This window comes from Miscanthus floridulus, chromosome 3 (genome assembly GCF_019320115.1).
Source record: "Miscanthus floridulus cultivar M001 chromosome 3, ASM1932011v1, whole genome shotgun sequence".
NCBI lineage: Eukaryota > Viridiplantae > Streptophyta > Magnoliopsida > Poales > Poaceae > Miscanthus > Miscanthus floridulus.
Window position 1 is genome coordinate 134,406,471 of NC_089582.1, and position 18,856 is coordinate 134,425,326.

The 18,856-nt window shown below is 41.9% G+C and overlaps 2 protein-coding genes and 1 pseudogene across 3 annotated transcripts; 1 reads left to right on the forward strand and 2 right to left on the reverse strand.

Annotated features, from left to right (window-relative positions):
• Positions 1-3,762: 3,762 nt before the first annotated feature.
• LOC136542512 (SUMO-activating enzyme subunit 2-like) lies at positions 3,763-10,654 on the forward strand. Of its 2 annotated transcripts, none has more exons than XM_066534992.1 (11): positions 3,763-4,079; positions 4,173-4,271; positions 5,406-5,489; positions 5,600-5,818; positions 7,368-7,469; positions 7,965-8,408; positions 8,496-8,725; positions 8,982-9,075; positions 9,157-9,339; positions 9,547-9,644; positions 10,180-10,654. In XM_066534992.1, exons 2-11 carry the CDS (start codon positions 4,176-4,178, stop codon positions 10,514-10,516), a joined length of 1,887 nt encoding a protein of 628 aa, XP_066391089.1. In that variant the 5' UTR covers positions 3,763-4,079; positions 4,173-4,175; the 3' UTR covers positions 10,517-10,654. The 2 variants fall into 2 exon arrangements, with proteins under 2 accessions (XP_066391089.1, XP_066391088.1); XM_066534991.1 differs by having other exon boundaries at positions 3,764-4,080; positions 4,182-4,271.
• Positions 10,655-11,070: 416 nt separating this feature from the next.
• On the reverse strand, positions 11,071-11,928 carry LOC136542514 (uncharacterized). The gene has a single exon (XM_066534993.1). It carries the CDS (start codon positions 11,911-11,913, stop codon positions 11,368-11,370), a length of 546 nt encoding a protein of 181 aa, XP_066391090.1. The 5' UTR covers positions 11,914-11,928; the 3' UTR covers positions 11,071-11,367.
• Positions 11,929-12,551: 623 nt separating this feature from the next.
• Positions 12,552-15,750, reverse strand: LOC136542513 (protein EFFECTOR OF TRANSCRIPTION 2-like; annotated as a pseudogene).
• Between the last annotated feature and the right edge of the window lie 3,106 nt (positions 15,751-18,856).

The window sequence follows — 18,856 nt, forward strand, 5'->3', positions numbered from 1 at the left end:
ACCATGCTACAAGGAAATTTGCCAATAGTGGTAACACTAAAGGGGGCTTTGACTGAGGCCACTTGATGCTAGCTAATATTAGGTCATTGATTATGAGTGCAAGACTTGTTTTAGATGGATGTCGAAGTTTGTCGGTCTATTGTACCAATGCGTAGTTCATTTTTCGGCCTCTTCCTGACCAATTCGGGGCAGCCAAATCACATGCTAGACTTTGGTCGACTAAACTAGTTTCGGCGAGGCATCCAAGGCAGCAACCAAATGTGTCCCAAGGCCCCATTTAGCACAAAACTAATGGCTTCTAGTTCACTTGTGACATGTGGGGCTGACGCCAACACTATAGAAGGGAAATGTATTCCCCTATTCACCCACACCCCACTCCACACAAAAAAATAAAAGAAAAGAAAAGAAAAGAAAAATGGGACTAGCTACAAGTGTATAGTAAGCATTTTTTAGAAAAACAAACATCAAATAGGGGGAAGGGGGTGATAGTTGACAATTGAGCCTAACTTCTTGGTTAATTTCCTTGTGGTGTTGGTGTTACTTACCACTCATGAATCAATGTGTATATCTTCCTGAATTATTTCTATAAGAAACGACACTATACATTGAGTGGTAGGTTGTAGACTTTTTTGGGGAATCTCAGTGCTTAGTGTATCAGTCACTGCCTCACTTGGCTAGTAGCTGATACCAACATAAATTGAATAGAGCATGAAGATGATACATGAACTTTGTTGTAAAGGAGAGTTTGGTGGTGTTATACACCTTTACTCACTCAGAGTTGGACAACGACCATTAAAATTGGCAACATGTACAACATGGATACCCCAGAACTTATAGGCAATCTGGGTGTAGGAATAAATCGATCCTCATCCTCAACATCTGATCTTATTATCACTTCATTTCTTTAACATGTTGAAGGCAAGTTTGAGCACATTCATACTCAACAAATCCCAACACTTACAATAATTTTATATGCTTGGGGGTAAAATAAGGTTTAAGTTTAGGGTTTTCACCTGAGCCTACAACATTTCATCGTAATAAAAAAATCTTTGCATTTCAAAACATAATTAGCTGGTCCATAAAGATTACTGGATCAGAGGGAGGGAGTAAGACATCCCTTCCAGGCCCATGTTTAGTACTAGTAGCAACAAGTATTCTTAGTATTAGTAGCAACAAGTATTCTTATTCCATGCATGATTGATAATTGAGTTCAACCATAGTTGTTTCATAGCCATGAACCGCAACTGTCTAGACATATTTATATTTATAGGGGCATACAACTGTACGCATATGATATACACAACCTGAAATATGGCAGCGGCCGAGTTGGTACAATGAGATCCATGCCTACTCGAACACTCTTGCGAGGGATGCACACCCTAGTATCCACCCACGGATAACTATCAAGAGGTTGAGTAGTTTCAAGCACTAAGCACAATTCACATATATTTGGTACCATATATAAATGAGGCCACAAAGAGTTCACATAGATCACTAGGATTGCAAGTGCCAACAAAATCGGGTGCAAGATCCTATTCTATCTTCTAACCATCCATTCATCGCCAAGCCTTACTAGATCAGCCCAATTGTGAGTCAGACCGGGCGCAAAGTCTTGTTCTATCTTCTAACCGTCCGTTCTCTCGCCAAGCCTTTGGGGTGGATACTAGATTAGCCCAAAGGAGTTTGAACAAAGGCTTGCCCCATTACAAACACATGTGGTTTGCATGATATTGCTAGGTTGAGTATCTTAGATGAACCGGTCCTTATGCGATTGAGGTGGTCATCTTCTACTCACGCATAAAGCCCACTTACCAAACATTTTACTCAACACACCCTACCTGCCTTGTGTTAGAAAACACTTCCTAAAGTTTTGTTACTAGTTTTCAAGCTTTTCTCTTCCCACCTGTTTTCCATGAAAACTCACACTTTTGCCATTTTTTGTATAAGATGATATTTGAGTAAAATGATCTATCCTCTCCAAAGAAAATTTTGTCTTCTTCGAAGAGAAAGCAAACTAATTATTTAGCACTAATAGTTCTAAAATCATGGACTACTCGAACATGTTCCAAGGGTGGGTGAAGCTCTAGGTTTTCAAGGGCACTTGCTATTTCAGTTGTTCCAAAATAGTTATGACTATGCGGATTGTCACTAATACAACTATTGGAATAACTTTTATGAAAACATGTAACAATGTGACATACCAAGTCGTGTTGGTATTGTTATTTACACTCACAGAATAAAAATACGATCATGGTGGTAGGGACTTGTCTTCGTTGATGTCCTGGTATGTCGTCGTTGTAGGTCTTTTACCTGGTGTTACCTTGAAATCCAATGTTTTCCCAAAAACAACAAATTCCCTTGCATATATCTATATGTATGTATAGCACGTTGTATTAGGGTAACTATCACAAAACAACATATAAATAGAAGAGGATAAAAGAAGGAACTGGGTTAGAAAGAATGGTTGTAGCAAAAGCTATATATCATGTTGTATTAGGGTAACTATCACAAAACAACATATAAATAGAAGAGGATAAAAGAAGGAACTGGGTTAGAAAGAATGGTTGTAGCAAAAGCTTTTAAAGGGAATGCTATTTCTCTCATCTCAAGATTTGGATAAAAGTCTCTAGATGGTGTGTGATTATCATTTGGATGAAGCATATTTGTAGGTCATTTTGGGGGTATAGAAGGAGTGAGGGAGCGGGGGTTGTGGTTGGGTTGGTTCTAGGTGACGCTCAAAGTTTGCATAGTCGCATTTGGAAGATGACATGTTTTCATGTAATGTTGTTTCGATATTTTTGTGTCCTTTCAGACTCTTTGGTCAAACTTTCTAAAGTTGCGCTATATATACAAGCTCTAAAACCATAACCATGTGGTGTGTTTTTTTTGTCTCTTCTAGGATATGTGCTATATGACCTATATCTTTAGCACATTTTCTTTCCTAAGCCGCTTAGAATTGTCACCCTATTCGCTTGATCGTATCAGCCATGCTTATCAGCCATGATACAATGTTTTTCTCTCACAACAAAACAGCATCAGCCGGCTTATAAGCCACAGAAACTATCAAGCGAACATGGTGTGTATCTTTTTAGGATGATATTTTCTAAACTAAAATTTGAAATAGGCAAAAATCGTCTTATGTTGTTTGGGTGGCACAAGTGAAAATGAATATTGTAATGATTTTCACGAGTTAATCAATCCTTTAATTAGCAAGAAAAAAGAGAAGAGAAAGACAACACGAGAAACAATATGAGAAATCGGGTTTTAGAAAAAAAAAACTTCTTCTTTTTTTGTCAAAACCGACTTTTTGAGTTTTATTTGTAGAAAACAAAATTTGGTTGTTCCGGTTTTATCTCATGTAACCAAACAATATTTTAGGTAGTTAATCTCTAAATCTAGTTTGTTAACAAAATATGGTTTTGATAATACTCGAGATCCAAACAACTCCGGAAAGAAAATGCTAATATAAAGATTGTTTTTTAAAAGAGAAGATTGTGTTTTTGGAATGAAAAGATTGATAACCTGCTAGAGTGCTAGGCCGGGATCATACATTCATGCTAGCCGATCGATTTTACCGGGCCCCAGCCCAGAGGGAAGGTCAAACATAATCGCTGCCGCACCCACCGCCAGCTCGTGTGAAACTACAGAACGCACGACTTGGTCCCCACGCCCAAACCCTTTTGGCAGAATGGCAACCCGAAAGCCTACCAGGTACCAGCGGCAGCGAGCAAGATTGATTTCCCTCAAGAAACCGGCGCGTCCGTCCGATCCCTCCCGGGTCTCGAGTCCATGCTCCATAGTCCATAGGGTAGCCGGGTAGGGGAACCGATCGAGCCGGGGACGACAACTGACCAGCAGCGAGGCAGCCACCCGGCCTGCCCCCTCAATTTCGACGACGCTTCGGCAGCTCGCCGTCCCCCTCGTCTCCCTCGCGCCCCAAATCCCCCTCCGCCCAAACCGCACTCCCTCTCGCTCCAAATTCCCATCCGCCCCCCAAACCCCACTTCACTCAAAACCCTACTGCGCGCGCCCCCGATGGCCGCCGCCACCGCCGCCGCGTCCTCGGAGGAGGCCGTCAAGGTGAGTGACGGGGCCCGTCGTTCACTGTCGGATTTTGGGTGCGCCTGCGCGCAGGGTTGACTTGTTAACGCTTTTCCTGGTCTTGGTGCGCGGGGATGCAGGCGGCGAAGGTGCTGATGGTCGGGGCGGGAGGCATCGGCTGCGAGCTGCTGAAGACGCTCGCGCTCTCCGGATTCAGCGACATACACATCGTGAGTCTCCGCTCCGTTTTTACCTCGAGGCTGGGTCTAGGTTTACTGCCCCGCTTTGCTTGAATCTGGATTTCGCAGGCCCTGTGGATGGTGGTTTGCTGGTGTGCTCTGGGCTTTAGTGGGATCTATGATAGGGATAGCGTTGACCTAGAGTTGAGAAGTGGACCTGCACTGTTCAACCCACGAGTTGGCACTCTGCTTCTATGGTGGCGTACTTACTGTAGCGCTGATGACTTCAATGCTCTTGCTTGCAATTGTGCTTGTGGGTTCTGTATTGCATTTTGGGGGCACTCCTCGTTACAACTGTGTTTAGCGCCTTGCTCTCTGCAGGCCCTTTCTTGTCCTGGTGCTTATTTTTATGTTGGTATGAAACATTTCATTTTTTTCCTTAATTACTTAGGTTCAGTGTAGTTTGTAACCAGTTTATAAATGGACACATCCTAGTCCTTGTTTAGGTAACCAAAGTACACAAATCAATGTGCTTGAGATATCTACGAATCTATTTCCTTTTATCGCTATGACCCATTAGACTAGTTTCCGGTTGGGCTTATAAATCAGAATTAATTCTCAAGCTACAAAACCTCTATCTTGCTGCCTTTAGCATAGCACAGGGTGATGCAAACGTATTTTTGTGCCATCTATTATTTGCCCCCCCCCCCCCCCCCCCCCCCCCCCCCCCACCCCCAAAAAAAAAGGCCCACATCCCAAAAAAAAGTGTCAAGGAGGTCCCGGGTTTGAATCAACCTCCTTGTAAAATAAGAAAATTCAGAGCTGTCTATAAATTCCCTTACAAGACCCCACCTTGTGTAGTACCTTTTAGCACTTTGTGTGGCCTTTTTTTCTATCATTTGCTTCACTTATATTAAATATTGCGCAGGAAAACAACCATTTATCTTACTGCATATGGCATATCACAGGGAGATAAAAATTTTCTGCTGCATCTGTAATTTTTTTCATTACTTTGATGCCTATCATTTGACTCCTATTATGGCTTTTTCTCCCTCTTATATCTTGACGGTTTGGTAAGTATGCATTTGTAAAGATTATACTCCCTTATTACTGATGGTAGTAATAAAAATCTGTCTGTTTCATCTCAGATGGTGCACCCAATTAATCCAACCTTTTTCTCTGCAGATTGATTTGGATACAATTGAAGTTAGCAATCTGAATAGACAGTTTTTGTTTCGGCAGAGTCATGTTGGGCAGTCAAAAGCTAAAGTGAGTTTCACATATGACTAGAATAATTATCCATTTAATAGTTTTTTCTTGTAATCACCCTATTGTTGTTTCTTTTTTCTTACACTGTTTTATACCATTGGTGTTGCCAGGTTGCTCGGGATGCTGTGTTGAAATTTAGGCCAAATATCAATATAACACCATACCATGCAAACGTGAAGGATTCTCATTTCAATGTTGATTTCTTCAAGCAATTTAATGTTGTTCTGAATGGTCTTGATAACTTGGATGCTAGACGCCATGTTAACCGCCTTTGCCTTGCTGCTGAAGTTCCTTTGGTTGAAAGTGGCACTACTGGTTTTTTGGGACAGGTAAGGCAACCAAATACTGCAGTCGCAGTCTCAAAATCGCTTGTGCTAGTATATGCTTATAGATGTTGCTGTTGCTAGACCCTTTGGGGTCACTGTTGTATCGTTGTACTACCCTGTCTTGGCTTCTTCTCTTTGATATAATTGGCAGCTCTCCTGCCTGATTTGTTTTTAAAAAAAGTATATGCTTATAGCTTTATTTCATATTGATGTATTCCTTGTGATTTTATTTCATACTGATGGCCTATAACTTTTTTGTTTTTGTTTTTTATATGTACGAAGCATGTAAGTTGTGAGGTATCTAGTTACATGTCAGTAACAACGGTTTTTGTTTTTGACATATCCTTTTCTTTTACTAGCAGTGTTGTCTTGAATTCTCAGCTAGTGTGCAACTTTTTGAATTCTCAACTAGCACACAACATATTTTATCCTTAGAGAAACTCTGATGGCGTATCTTCTTCTGTCAGTGACACTGCAATATTGTTTATTATAGATGTTCACCTTTCTGGTTTTAGATGTTCTGCATTTGCCATAGATTACATAATGATCCCTGGGATAGATGTTGTCTTTTTTTCACAACGGTAAATCCGAATTTCTTTACAAAGGCAACGGAATTTCAGAGTCATAGATAAATGTTTTGTCTAGGCCTTTGATATTCTTTTATTTAGAACCTTGATTGCTTCTGTTGGGTTTCAACTCTAGCCTACCCCAACTTGTTTGGGACTTAAAGGCTTTGTTGTTGTTGTTGTTGTTGTTGTTGTTGTGTATATGTGGTCATTTTCTTAGAAGTATATTGCTGCTATGAAATCTCCAGGGTAAATTTAGTGGCCTGAGAGGGTATGCTGACACTCAACTAGCATTAAGCATTAACTTGTTCTGGTTGTTTATTTATGCCCGCAAATTAAGATAATAAACGTCATTTAGTCTTACAGAGAGGATGCTGATAAAATCAGATGGAACTTTGGGGTCTAGATAGGCTAGTTTAACTCGGAATTTGATATGACATTTTTCTTTCTTCTATGTAATTTTACTATACCTCTTTAAAATGGTTGTTTATTTAGCAGTTAGGACTTAGGGATCACCAAAATATGATTATAAATCATCTGCAAGATTCAAGCGGATTTCTGATGGTTTGATACAATTTGTACATATTATATGCGCTGTCGCTGTGTGTTCTTTTTTTTTCTTTGGTTAGTAATATAATTAGATATGATGATTGTATTGGATTTTGGTAGTGTGCAACCGGTGCTCTCAGAATTTGAAGCTTGAGACATTCAGTAATTTTGCAATGCTGGTGGAATATGTACAAGTCAGCGTATCACAATATATCATCAAATGTACGCATTGATTTTGGTCTTTATCAATTGGCCATTGCCTCTTAGTATACATATGAAATCCGGTACATTGTTTATTCTCATCGGAATAAACTATACATTTGTTAACTCAAACGTGTCGAATATTTGTCACTAATAACAAACTTAATCAGCACCACCCTGCATATTACTCCAAGCTAATGCTTTGCTCAAAGTACTTTCCATTCCATACATTTCAGGTTACTGTTCATGTCAAGGGTAAAACAGAGTGCTATGAGTGTCAACCAAAGCCTGTCCCTAAATCATATCCTGTCTGCACAATTACAAGCACACCATCAAAGGTTACCTCTCTGGCTCAACTTTTTATTTATTTGTTTTGTTGGACAGTTTATTATGCTGCATATCCGCTCTTGTTTTTCTTTGTGTTATTGTATGCATGCAAGTGTAAGTTTCTAATCCTTTAGTTTTTCATTGTTTTGAACATCTTGTGGAATGTGTTTGCTATTCAGATTCATAAATGTAAACTATTATGTATTGCATATTTTTGTATACGAAAAAATAATTATTTCCCCATTTTTATGGCAAGTTATTTCAATCCAATGTTTTATTGGATTTAGATGGGCATGAATGCCGTTGTATTCTTACAGACAATTTGTTTTTTGGCATCTCTGACGCAGTTCAATTTTTAAATATCAACATTTTTCCTTGAGCACGTAAATATCAGCATGTTAGCTTGTTGGGGTTATACTGCTGTGCATTTACAATTATGTTATAGTATGATAGAATCTGATGGCTTCTTAGGTTTAGCACTAATGACTGATTTTATATCTTTGCAGTTTGTTCATTGCATCGTTTGGGCGAAAGACCTGCTTTTTGCAAAGCTATTTGGTGATAAAAAACAGGATAATGATCTTAATGTGCACTCGAAAGATGATACTAGTTCAAAAACAGATGTTTTTGAAAGGAGTTTAGATGAAGATCTTGAGCAATACGCCCAGAGAATATATGACCACGTATTTGGTTACAACATTGAAGTTGCCTTGGATAATAAGGAAACTTGGAAGAATCGGAGAAAGCCAAACCCAATATACATTAGAGATGCATTGCCTGAAGGTGCTGTTCAGCAAAATGGTCGTTCTCAGGATCACATGAATGACGAGCAGGATCCGTCTGCTATGGTGTCCCTAGGCCTTAGGAATTCACAAGAGATATGGAGTCTTGCTGACAATTCAAGAGTGTTCGTGGAGGCTTTAAAATTATTTTTTGAGAAAAGAGAGAAGGTTCATATGCTTTCTTTTCTGAGTTGTATGACATCTTAAAGTTTTTCTTTATATAGAAATTAATCCAGGCTTGATTTTCTCTTTCAGGAAATAGGGAGCCTTATTTTTGACAAGGATGACCAATTGGCTGTCGAGTTTGTTACTGCTGCAGCAAATATCAGAGCTTCCTCTTTTGGAATACCACTGCATAGCCTTTTCGAAGCTAAAGGTGTTGCTGGAAATATAGTTCATGCTGTGGCAACTACTAATGCTATAATAGCTGGTCTAATCGTCATCGAAGCAATTAAAGTGCTCAAGGGTGATTATCAAGATTATAGGTAACCACATTCTAAACCTCTCACATTGTATTTTTCTTGCACCAATGGTTTCTATCTAAGATTTGCTGTTCATGTCAAATGCTTAGTTTCTGTTTATGCTTGCTTCTGAAGAGTCAAAGTTGTGAAATCTAGACTATTACGGAACTTGTTTTCTTTATCAATTTGTCATTGTATATAATTTATCCTGTTGCTTTCCTATTTGTTTTTGGGCATGTATAAAATAGAAGTAATGTAACTTCATGGTCATGTTTTACAGAATGACGTACTGTCTTGAGCATCCAGCAAGGAAGATGCTCTTGATGCCTGTTGAGCCTTTTGAACCTAGTAAATCATGCTATGTCTGCTCTGAGGTAAGTACTTTTCGAGTTAGGCTTTTGTTACATTTTTTCTGATTCTTCGGCACTGACATGAAGTAAAACTGAACGCAACAGACCCCACTTGTGCTGGAGGTTAATACTAAGACAACAAAGCTCCGGGAAGTCATTGAAAAAGTTATAAAAAGCAAACTTGGAATGAACCTCCCTTTGATAATGGTTGGTGCCACACTTGTTTTTGAGGATGGTGAAGATTTGGAGGAGGATGAGATTGCAAATTATGCTTTAAACCTCGAAAAGGTGCTGTGATACTTTCTAAGTTAACTTTCCTGCTCAAGAAAAGTCAGTTGTATGCACTGTGGCATATATTCTAAAATTCTTGTTTCTTAAAAATGTGCAGCCCTTTGTTGTGTTCATGATCAGCTTAGTTGATTTGTATAAACTTAAATTTTAAGCTTGCAGCCCTTAGTTGTGTTTATGCCCTGCTTAGTTGATCCATTATTGCAGGTCTTGGCTGAACTTCCAACTCCAGTTCTAAATGGTACAACGCTTACGGTCGAGGATTTGCATCAGGAACTCAAATGCAATATCAACATCAAACACAGGTTCTTCTTTTCTTCTTTCACAGACTATGCACCCTATAATTTCATGGTTCCATTTCTTTGGAAACCTTGGTGGTTGGCCTCTGTGTACCTTTGCACTCATCTAAAGAAACTTGAGCTGCATGGTATTATGTAACTTGTTGCACCTTGTTTTGAATTAACCTTTTACTTCTATGCTAGATATGTAATGAGATATGCCATACCTTACACTCATCTACAGAAACTAGAGCTGCATCGTATTATGTAGCTTGCCCTTATTTTGAATGAACCTTGCTTCTATGCTAGATACGTAATGAGATATGCCATACCTTACACTCATCTACAGAAACTAGAGCAGCATGGTATTGTGTAACTTGCTCTTATTTTGAATTAACCTTGCTTATATGCTAGATACATATTGAGATATTCCATTTCTTTGATTACTGGATGCCAAATTGCTTGTATCCTACAGATACAAAATGGTATCCATATGCTGCAATTCCATACTATTGCGCCGATACACAATTCTGTATCTTCATCAATTGAATGGTCAATGCAGGGATGAGTTCAATGAAGAAAAGGAGCCTGACGGAATGGTTCTTGCTGGGTGGTCTGGCCCAGTTGATAAGCAAATTACCAGTAATGGTGAGAATAGATCAGTTCCATCTTCATCCAATACAGAAGATGTTGATGGTACTGCTGAGGATATATCAGCGAAGCCTGGAACGAAGCGTAAGCTGAACGAAATATTAGAGGCAAAGGAGAATTTTGATGCTCTTGAAAATCCTTTGGATGTTGGATCCAGCAGCGCTCAAGTTGTTGAAGACGACGACGACGACGAGCTTGTTATGTTTGATGAGGACCCAAGGCAAAGCAAGAAGAAGAGATTGCAATAGCATCCTGGTGCAGCGATAACAGCTCTTGACTCCCGGCATCATGGCTAACACATTGTTCAATCATAACATCTTTGATAACTTATCTATGCGGTGATGTGCTAGGTTGATGTTGAGACATTGGTAACAATTCCCGGGACACTTTTTTTTGGACTCAGATACCGCCCTGTAGGATTGTAATTTGTAGGTTTTTTGCTCTGCTGACAGCCTGCTGCAAGATAGCATTTGTATCTCAAGAGCCAAGGTCCTGTGTTGGTGATGGTTTTTGTTCAGTTTTGAGGGGTGACCGGGTGAACCACCGAGCTATCTGTCATATTAAGTGCCATTCACAGGGTCTGGAAATATGTACTCATCCTGTAATCCTGTTAGCGCTACGCTATACGTCAACAAGGCCTTTTAGGTGCTATCGTATTCATCTCAATCCATGTGGGTTTGGGTGGATTGAGGTAGAATTTACTTTTAAGTTCCACTTCGATGCATCTCAACACATGTTGATTGATGCGAATCTGACTTTCCATGCATCTCAACACACGTGGATTGATGCAATCTGACTGCATCCGAACAAGCCTTGTAGGATATCGCATGGGGTTCTAACCAGAGAAACTATAGTAAAACAAAGCTGATCCACCGTCACAGCTGAAGTTGTTTCGGCCACAGAGCCAGGAACTATCAAATCGTATAAACAATCCAATGTCTTATAAATCGGCATCACACATTTTTCCAAAAAAAATAAAAATCGGCATCCCAACTCCGAAGAACGGGAACACTATCCATCCTCATAAAAAAACTCTGATGAGGAAAAAGTATCTCAATCTCAACTTCTCAAGCAGACGAACAAGAAATGAAGAAATCCATCAATGCAGGAAAATCCGCATTAGTTTCCGGCTGCCGCCGGTCTTCTGGATCCCCTCCAAGAACGCCGCGCCCCTAATGTGGCAGACGAGCGCGCACACCACGACGCCGAGGAGGAACGCCGCGAGCCGCCGGAGCCCGCCGCCTCGCCTGCTCCGCCCTCTATCCAACACTGCGGCCCATACGTCGAGCACCTGGCCCAGGCCGGACGCATTCCAGGCCTCCGCGAGCGCCGCGAGCCTGTCGCCGCCGAGTGCCAGGGAGAGCGCGACCGCAGCAACCGTCTCGGCTGGTGTCTTTCTCCTCCTGCCCAACCTAATCCATCCGCCGCCCCCGCCGCCGGGAAGAACGATGAGGGGCCGCGGGCGGGGCAGCAGGCGGCGCAGGGAGGTGGAGACGAGGCGGCGGAGGGGCGGCGGCGGGAATGCGATGGTCTTGGGCTTCGGGCGGCTGCGGCTGCGGCCGCCGCCACGGCTGCAGCTGATGTCGGTGGAGACGGGGTCGGCGAGGGAGAGGCGTGGGGGTCGGAGGAGTTGGGATCGGAGCATCGTGCGAGCACGGGGCGATGGATGGGTGGAGCGAAGGCGAAGGCTGCGGCTTGCAATCTTCTCGGCGTTTTTTCCGGTGGCCAATGCGGTGCGTGCGGACGCTCGGGCAGATGATGCTTTCAAATTTGGACCCGCAGGCCCACGAGAACTTTATAGCGTCAAACTAATTTTCTGCGAATTCGTGAAATCTTCTGCCAAATGGGGCTGCGTCTGGCGTTGGTCTGGCCGTCTGGGCCATCAAACCGATTTTGCCTCGTTGATGATCCAGGAAAGTTGGGGTGTTTCCTAAAAAAAAAAGGAAAACTGGGGTGTTTGCTTAAAAAAAAAGGAAAGCTGGGGTGAATAAAAAGGATTTTTTTAAGGGCAGGAAGCGTACAATCCTGTAGCCTTACTGGAGCGCAAAAAATTAATGACGTAGAAAATGAAGAAATTAATCCCATCAGATGAGCAATGCTCAGCATAAGACATTCATCCTTCAGCTCTCTACGAATCCATCAAATACAGTTACAGAATGTCTGTAGTCTTTTTTGGGACACATGATGAAATATGAATGATCAACCTTCACTGGGAGAAAAAGAACTTTATGAAAAAAAACCTTCTGTGTTTCAATTTGCTAACAGAAGTGCGAACACAACAATTGGATGTAAGAATAAAAAAACGTCCTGTCTATTACACCGATGGTGTAGGGAGGAATGCTGCTCTTTGCCCTTTGTGCAATGCACATCTCTTCCTCCCTTCAACCGGTCTATTCATACAAGGTGAACCGTCTGATGTACGGGCGCCACAGGTACACGGCCATCCTGAGCTTCTAGAAAACGAAGCACCAGTGGCCTCTATTCCACTGTCCTCCTCACACCTTTCCATTCCTGCAATTGACACCATTTTGCAAGGCCTGTTATCTGTCATTGCTGTTATCTGAGATCCTGAGCCTCTTGATGGCTGTTTGCTCGCCGGTTTCCTCTGTGATTTGAGCAGCTCAAACCACATTCTCCCAGAAGGCTGCTCCTGAGACTCAGATTCAGCATGGGAAACCTTCTCTTCTAAGATACAAGCATCCCTGGAGATTTCACGTGTTCCATCTTCTGTAGAAGCTTCTCCAGTATTCACCTTTTCTGATTCGAAGCTATTGGTGTGCCTCAAAGGTTCCTCCAGTATTTTGCTTTCCTGTTTCGGAACTGAGCTGTCCAAATCTTCAGTTAGACAAGGTACGAACTCAGGAATTGCAATCTCAACTTGGCAAGGATAGCTAGTAGGTGAACTTTTTGGGCTGCCTTTGACTCTTTTACCTTTGTGTAAGCTGCACCTCTTCCTTCCATGAACTGGGTGCTCCAGACAAGAAGAACCATCTTCGAGCACCACTCCATAAACAGAGTTAGAATCCTGTATCGGCACAGTTCTCCGTTTTGTAACATCAATCTTTTTTACTTTGTATCCTTCGGACCTCCTTCTATGTGCTTGTCTATTTGCACAGGGAATATCAGATATTTTTTTTCCAGGGAATATCAGTCATCTCACCTTCACTGTCCTCAGAGTTAAGTACCTGAGGTCTGAAACGAACAATAGTACGAACCCTTGGGAGCATACTTTTAATTATGCCAGGCGAGGTGTTAGCTGACGCACTTCCCTTTATCTTTATACCTGCTTTCTCTCCAAATATTTTTTGTTTCATGTCACTTACTCTGCTAAGTAGAGATCTATGGTTGGCTGCTCGCAGTTCTAACTTGTGCAGTATTTCTTCCCGGCGACAAGCACTATTCTGAAGCTTGTTCCATGCATAATCAAATACTCTCAGCAGTAGTGCTTCAGTCTTCTCAGCTTCTTGTTTATTGTCCATCTGTTTGTTTCCAACAGTAGAAAGGACAAAAAAGAATGGAAAATGTTAAGACCACTCATATAATAATCAAATTATGATGTTAACTGCTAAGGTGAAAAGGACAACCGAGAATTCATAACCGACCCTTTCTGTTTTTATAAAGCAACCAAGCAAGTATATAAATATCGACGGATTTCCCTACATCCATTAGGCCATGTTTTGAAACAAAATAATCTCCTCCAATCAATACACATTAGGAATGAATGAGTGTGTGTGTTGTGTGTGTGTGGGGGTGTGTGTGTGTGTGGGGGGGGGGGGGGGGGGGGGTCGGGTTTGTAATTCCTGTTCCATTCCAGGTTCGCTTGTATTTGGTGTACATCTTGATATTAAAACGTAAAAAAAAATCTAGTTAGGGAATGCCACGACACAAATATATCCCCAAGTAGTTTTCCATGAACAGGTGAGCAAAATTAGGCACTTTCATGTGGAACAGCATATTGATAGTTCAACTGTAGTTAAGTGCAATTCTGAATGTAACACTGCAGGAAACGGTGAGGGTAAGACTAGAAAGTAGAAACCTTTAGGAGGAAGTATTTTTATTACTCTATTTATACAAGCTAAGAAGGGCAGGTCTAGTGCAGTGGTGAGAGGTGTCTCATTGAGTCACCAGGTCGCGGGTTCGAAGCAGCCTCTCCGCAGATTTTGCGGGGGGAAGGCTTGCCTCGTTTTTTCCCTTCCCCAGACCCGGGGGGAAGGCTTGCCTCGTTTTTTCCCTTCCCCAGACCCCACTCATGTGGGAGCCTCCGGCACTGGGTCTGCCCTATTTATACAAGCTAAGGGCAAACCATTTAACAATTCAACTGCTGAAGAATAATGATAATTCTTTATGAAAAAAATCAAGCAAAGTGTACATTCAGCAAGAAACAATGTGAAATGGATGAAGTGAGCAAGCATAACATTTGTCAGAACGAAACATGTGAACACATATACACAATATCACTCTATCAGCTGAACATAATGCTATCTATGTATGGGAGGCTACTTAAATATTGTGGGCATCTAAATCATAGCGTTCTTTGCAGTTTAGAAACCTTCAAACTAGACTCTCATTCAGAACGCAGACATCATTGGCATGTTAATGTACACTACTACACTTGCAAAATGATGTCTGAGTTCCACTGCCCCGCAAATCCTAGAATGGAAAAAGGATCAATAGAAACGCTTACCAGCGCACATCGAAACACGACGGAGTAGCCTCTGGAGAACACTTCTCTGAACAGTCCAGGACCCGCGGCGAGCGCATTCGCCGCATCTCTACCAGCAGAACCCAGCGAATTCGCAGTGTCCAGATGCGACCCCGAGCGGCCATACTGCTGCAGCCTCGCCCGGACACTGTCAGCTTGCCCGAGGTACACCACGACGACGCCTCGCGCATCACGCCTCCGGGCCCTGACGCCCTCGTCGGCCGCACCGGCAACGCCTAGCTCGTAGAGGCCGGGGAAGTTGTCCGGGAGGTTGCAGATGCGGTACCTCTGGACCCCCTCCTTGCCGGCAGCGTGGTCCCTCCAGTCCGACGGCCCGACAAGAACCTGGAAATGGGATAAGTGAGGGGTTGAGGCGCAGATGGGGCGCCAACCAAGAACCCAGAATTTCCAGATTGGACACCGGGTTTCACAGGCGAGATGAAGAATTGGTGGTCGGGGAGCCAGATCCCGTGAACTGCATCGTGCCCTCAGCCAGCTCGCGCCAGAAACAGGAGCAGATGGCGAGAAGGAGAACTAGTGAGGAGACGGGGAGTTCGTACCTTCCATGGGGAGAAGAGGGAGTCGTGCTTGGTGCGGGGGCAGTCTTCCCTCTTCAGCCTGGCGGTTACGGGTGCGGCGGGCGCAGGCATCGCTCTGCCGGTGCCGGACCTGCTCCGGTTGCAGGTGGCTGGCAGTCGAGCTCTGCGCCGCCGCTGCCGCACCACCGGCATGGTCGCCGGGAGCGGGCTCGTGTCGTGTTTTGAAAATCTGGGTTCGTTGGACTGGGCTGGCCGTGGACGCTGATGGGCTCCAACTTTGAGCCGGCCTTTGTCGGGTTGTGACTAGAGAGGGACCACCGGAATTCTGGTGGCAAACAGCTTAGCGCAGCTCCAGTGTGAAATTAATTTTCTTTTGCAACATAATTGGCGTGTAAGATTTGTTTGCTATAGCCTATGGCTGTGTTTAGTTCGTGTTTTGGAGATGTTGGAAGAGGTTTTTGGATACTAATAAAAAAAACTAATTACATAGCTTGCCTGGAAACTGCGAGACGAATTTATTAAGCCTAATTAATCAATCATTAGCGCATGTTAGTTACTGTAGCATTTATGGCTAATCATGGACTAATTAGTCTTAAAACATTCGTCTCGCGATTTCCAACCAAATTGTGCAATTAGTTTTTTTTTTGTCTATATTTAATACTCCATACCTGTGTCACAAAATTCGATGTGATAGTTTAGGATAAAAATTTTTAGGAACTAAACCAGACCTATGTTCAAGTCAAGAAAAAAATAAGTACAACTTTCTACTTCACAAAACTGATCAACTTTCACATCTTATACTAAAGGCTATGTGACTTGTATATTATATGCATTTGTTGAGCTCACGGTTCCGGCCATACTAAAAGGTCGATTTTGAGGTTTGACATCCAGCAACCAAACACTCTAGTGTGAAAAGTTCAATTTTTCCTCTACGGTTCGACTTTTGTTCTGCACTTCGACACTGGCAGCCTCTTCGGGAGGCCGTAAACGATCGTGAATTATTTACTACTGGCTGGTTTGGTGTGAGAGAAAAACACTATTTCTAGCTAGAAATTTACGATCATCTACGAGCAAGCGAACATGCTGTGGAGCTGCTCTGACAGCTGGCCACGCAAGTAGCCATCGGATACAAAGGATGTGTTTGGATGGCATCCAGAGCAACAGTCCTAGAACTTTCCAAAAAGCTGCGGCGTGCAGTAAGCATGACCTTCCAAAGTACTAGGCAACAGCATAGAGTTTGTTTTGTTTAGATGTAGGTTTGTTTTGTTTGGACCCAGGCAAACTTGCCTTCGATTTTGAGTGTCTGGGATGGAGATCGATGCTTGGAGCACTCCTTGCCTAGAAGGTCGGATTAAGTACTCATTCTGTTACGTAATATACAGCCTGTTCGTTTGTTGGTTTCAGTCAACCTAAACCAACTAGCCAACAATGTTTTTCTCTCACAATAAACAAGCACCAGCCAACCTAAACCAGCCCAGAAACCAACCAGCGAACAGGCCGATAGTGTATTTTAAGAATTTTAAGATAAATTAAGAAAGAACATAAAAGACGTAAGTACATTTATTTTATTTCCTAATCAGACACTATCATCAACGTGATTAATGGTAATTGGTTGATAAATGGAAAATATTTGATGTAAAATTATTTTTTATCCTCTAGAATGCATTATATTTGAGGATCAATTTTGAATGCTAAAATGCATTATATTTCAGGCCAGAGGATTAGGCCTTTAGGCGTTGAAAATGATAAATTGGCTCAAATAGCTCGATTTGTATGTCCTAATTACATAGAGTCGGATTCGTTGCTCATACAAGACTTCTCTAATACTTAAGTTACATAATTTATGAAAAGACAAAAACTTACTACCAAGTCATTTTGCCATAGTCTTTATCACACAAAAAATCCCCCCCGGGGGGGGGGGGGGGGGGGGGGGGGGGTTCGCATTTTGTTTGCCTTTTTCATAATCGTTAGTCACTGAAATACTTCATAAAATTTATTAGTTTTTTTATTTGAATTGTCATTAATTTACCAAATATGTGATGGGAATAAATACACTTTTATTTTTGTGCTCACTCGTTGTTGACTCCTAGATACAGAATCCAAATGCGTCGAGGAAACAAACCATAAGGAATCGCGAGCTGTTTGGTTCCTTCCACAGTAACGCAAATGTAAATGGAATTAGTTTAAATTTATCTCCCACTGGTAACGTCTACAGCTTTATTTCTTTTTTATGTTTGTGCTACCCAGGTGCAACGAAACAGCTCGTAGGAGTTACGTGAGGCCTTGAAGACTTGTTAGGAGATAGAGTTGCTAGTATGTAGAGTTTCGACATCACTCAAGCATAAGCATGCCTATGGAATAATTTCTGTTACGTTGTAGTAGGACCTGATTGTTGTAAGATGTTGTTTTCATAATCAATAAAGCTCGTGTACCATTCTATTTCATTAGTATGCGTATGTACTTGATCCTGGACTCCTGTTTCAAACACATATTCACTTGGACTCGCAAAATAAAGGTCCGACGCTAACAAATAATTAGTTATAAAAGGAAGTATCTGATCGTCACCTCGTTACAATGTTAACTGCTAAGGTGAAAAGGACAACCGAGAATTCATAACCGACCCTTTCTGTTTTTATAAAGCAATCAAGCAAGTATATAAATATTGATGGATTTCCCTACATCCATTAGGCCATGTTTCGAAACAAAATAATCTCCTCCAATCAATACACATTAGGAATGAATGAGTGTGTGACGCACCTCGTTCGGCTGATAGGCTGAACAGTAAATTTTGGATTGTTTCGGATGATTCAATAGTATTTTGTGAGAGAGAATAAGCTGAAACAAGCTGAAACAAGCGAGAAGTAGTACAGCCGAACACCCTGAAGCATGGATATGAACCCGCACATCTCGATTTTGGCAAACAACTGAGATAAAATGATAAAAGACACGAGCCAGAGAATGCTCATAAAAGATTAGACATTTTGTGAAAATTTATGTTGCTTCTGTTGTGACGCACAGGAATAAAAAAGTGAAATATAGAAAACAAAGAATACCACCTGACCACACGATAAAAATGACCTTATGACAACACCGCCTACGAGTTCACCACAACATCGGCAACCAATGAGGGGGAGGATTCACCAAAATGATTCCCCAAGGGACATTGAGATGGATGAAATTATACAAGGAGTCCTGATTTCAAAAAACAAAGGACGATGGAGACGTCTTGATTTTATTGAAGCTTGGTATGCAGAAGCTATTGTCACGATTGTATCGAGGTTTAGTATAACAACCTGCTAAGTGGTAACATCCAAATTTAGAGAAACCCTGAAATGAAAAAAAATGGA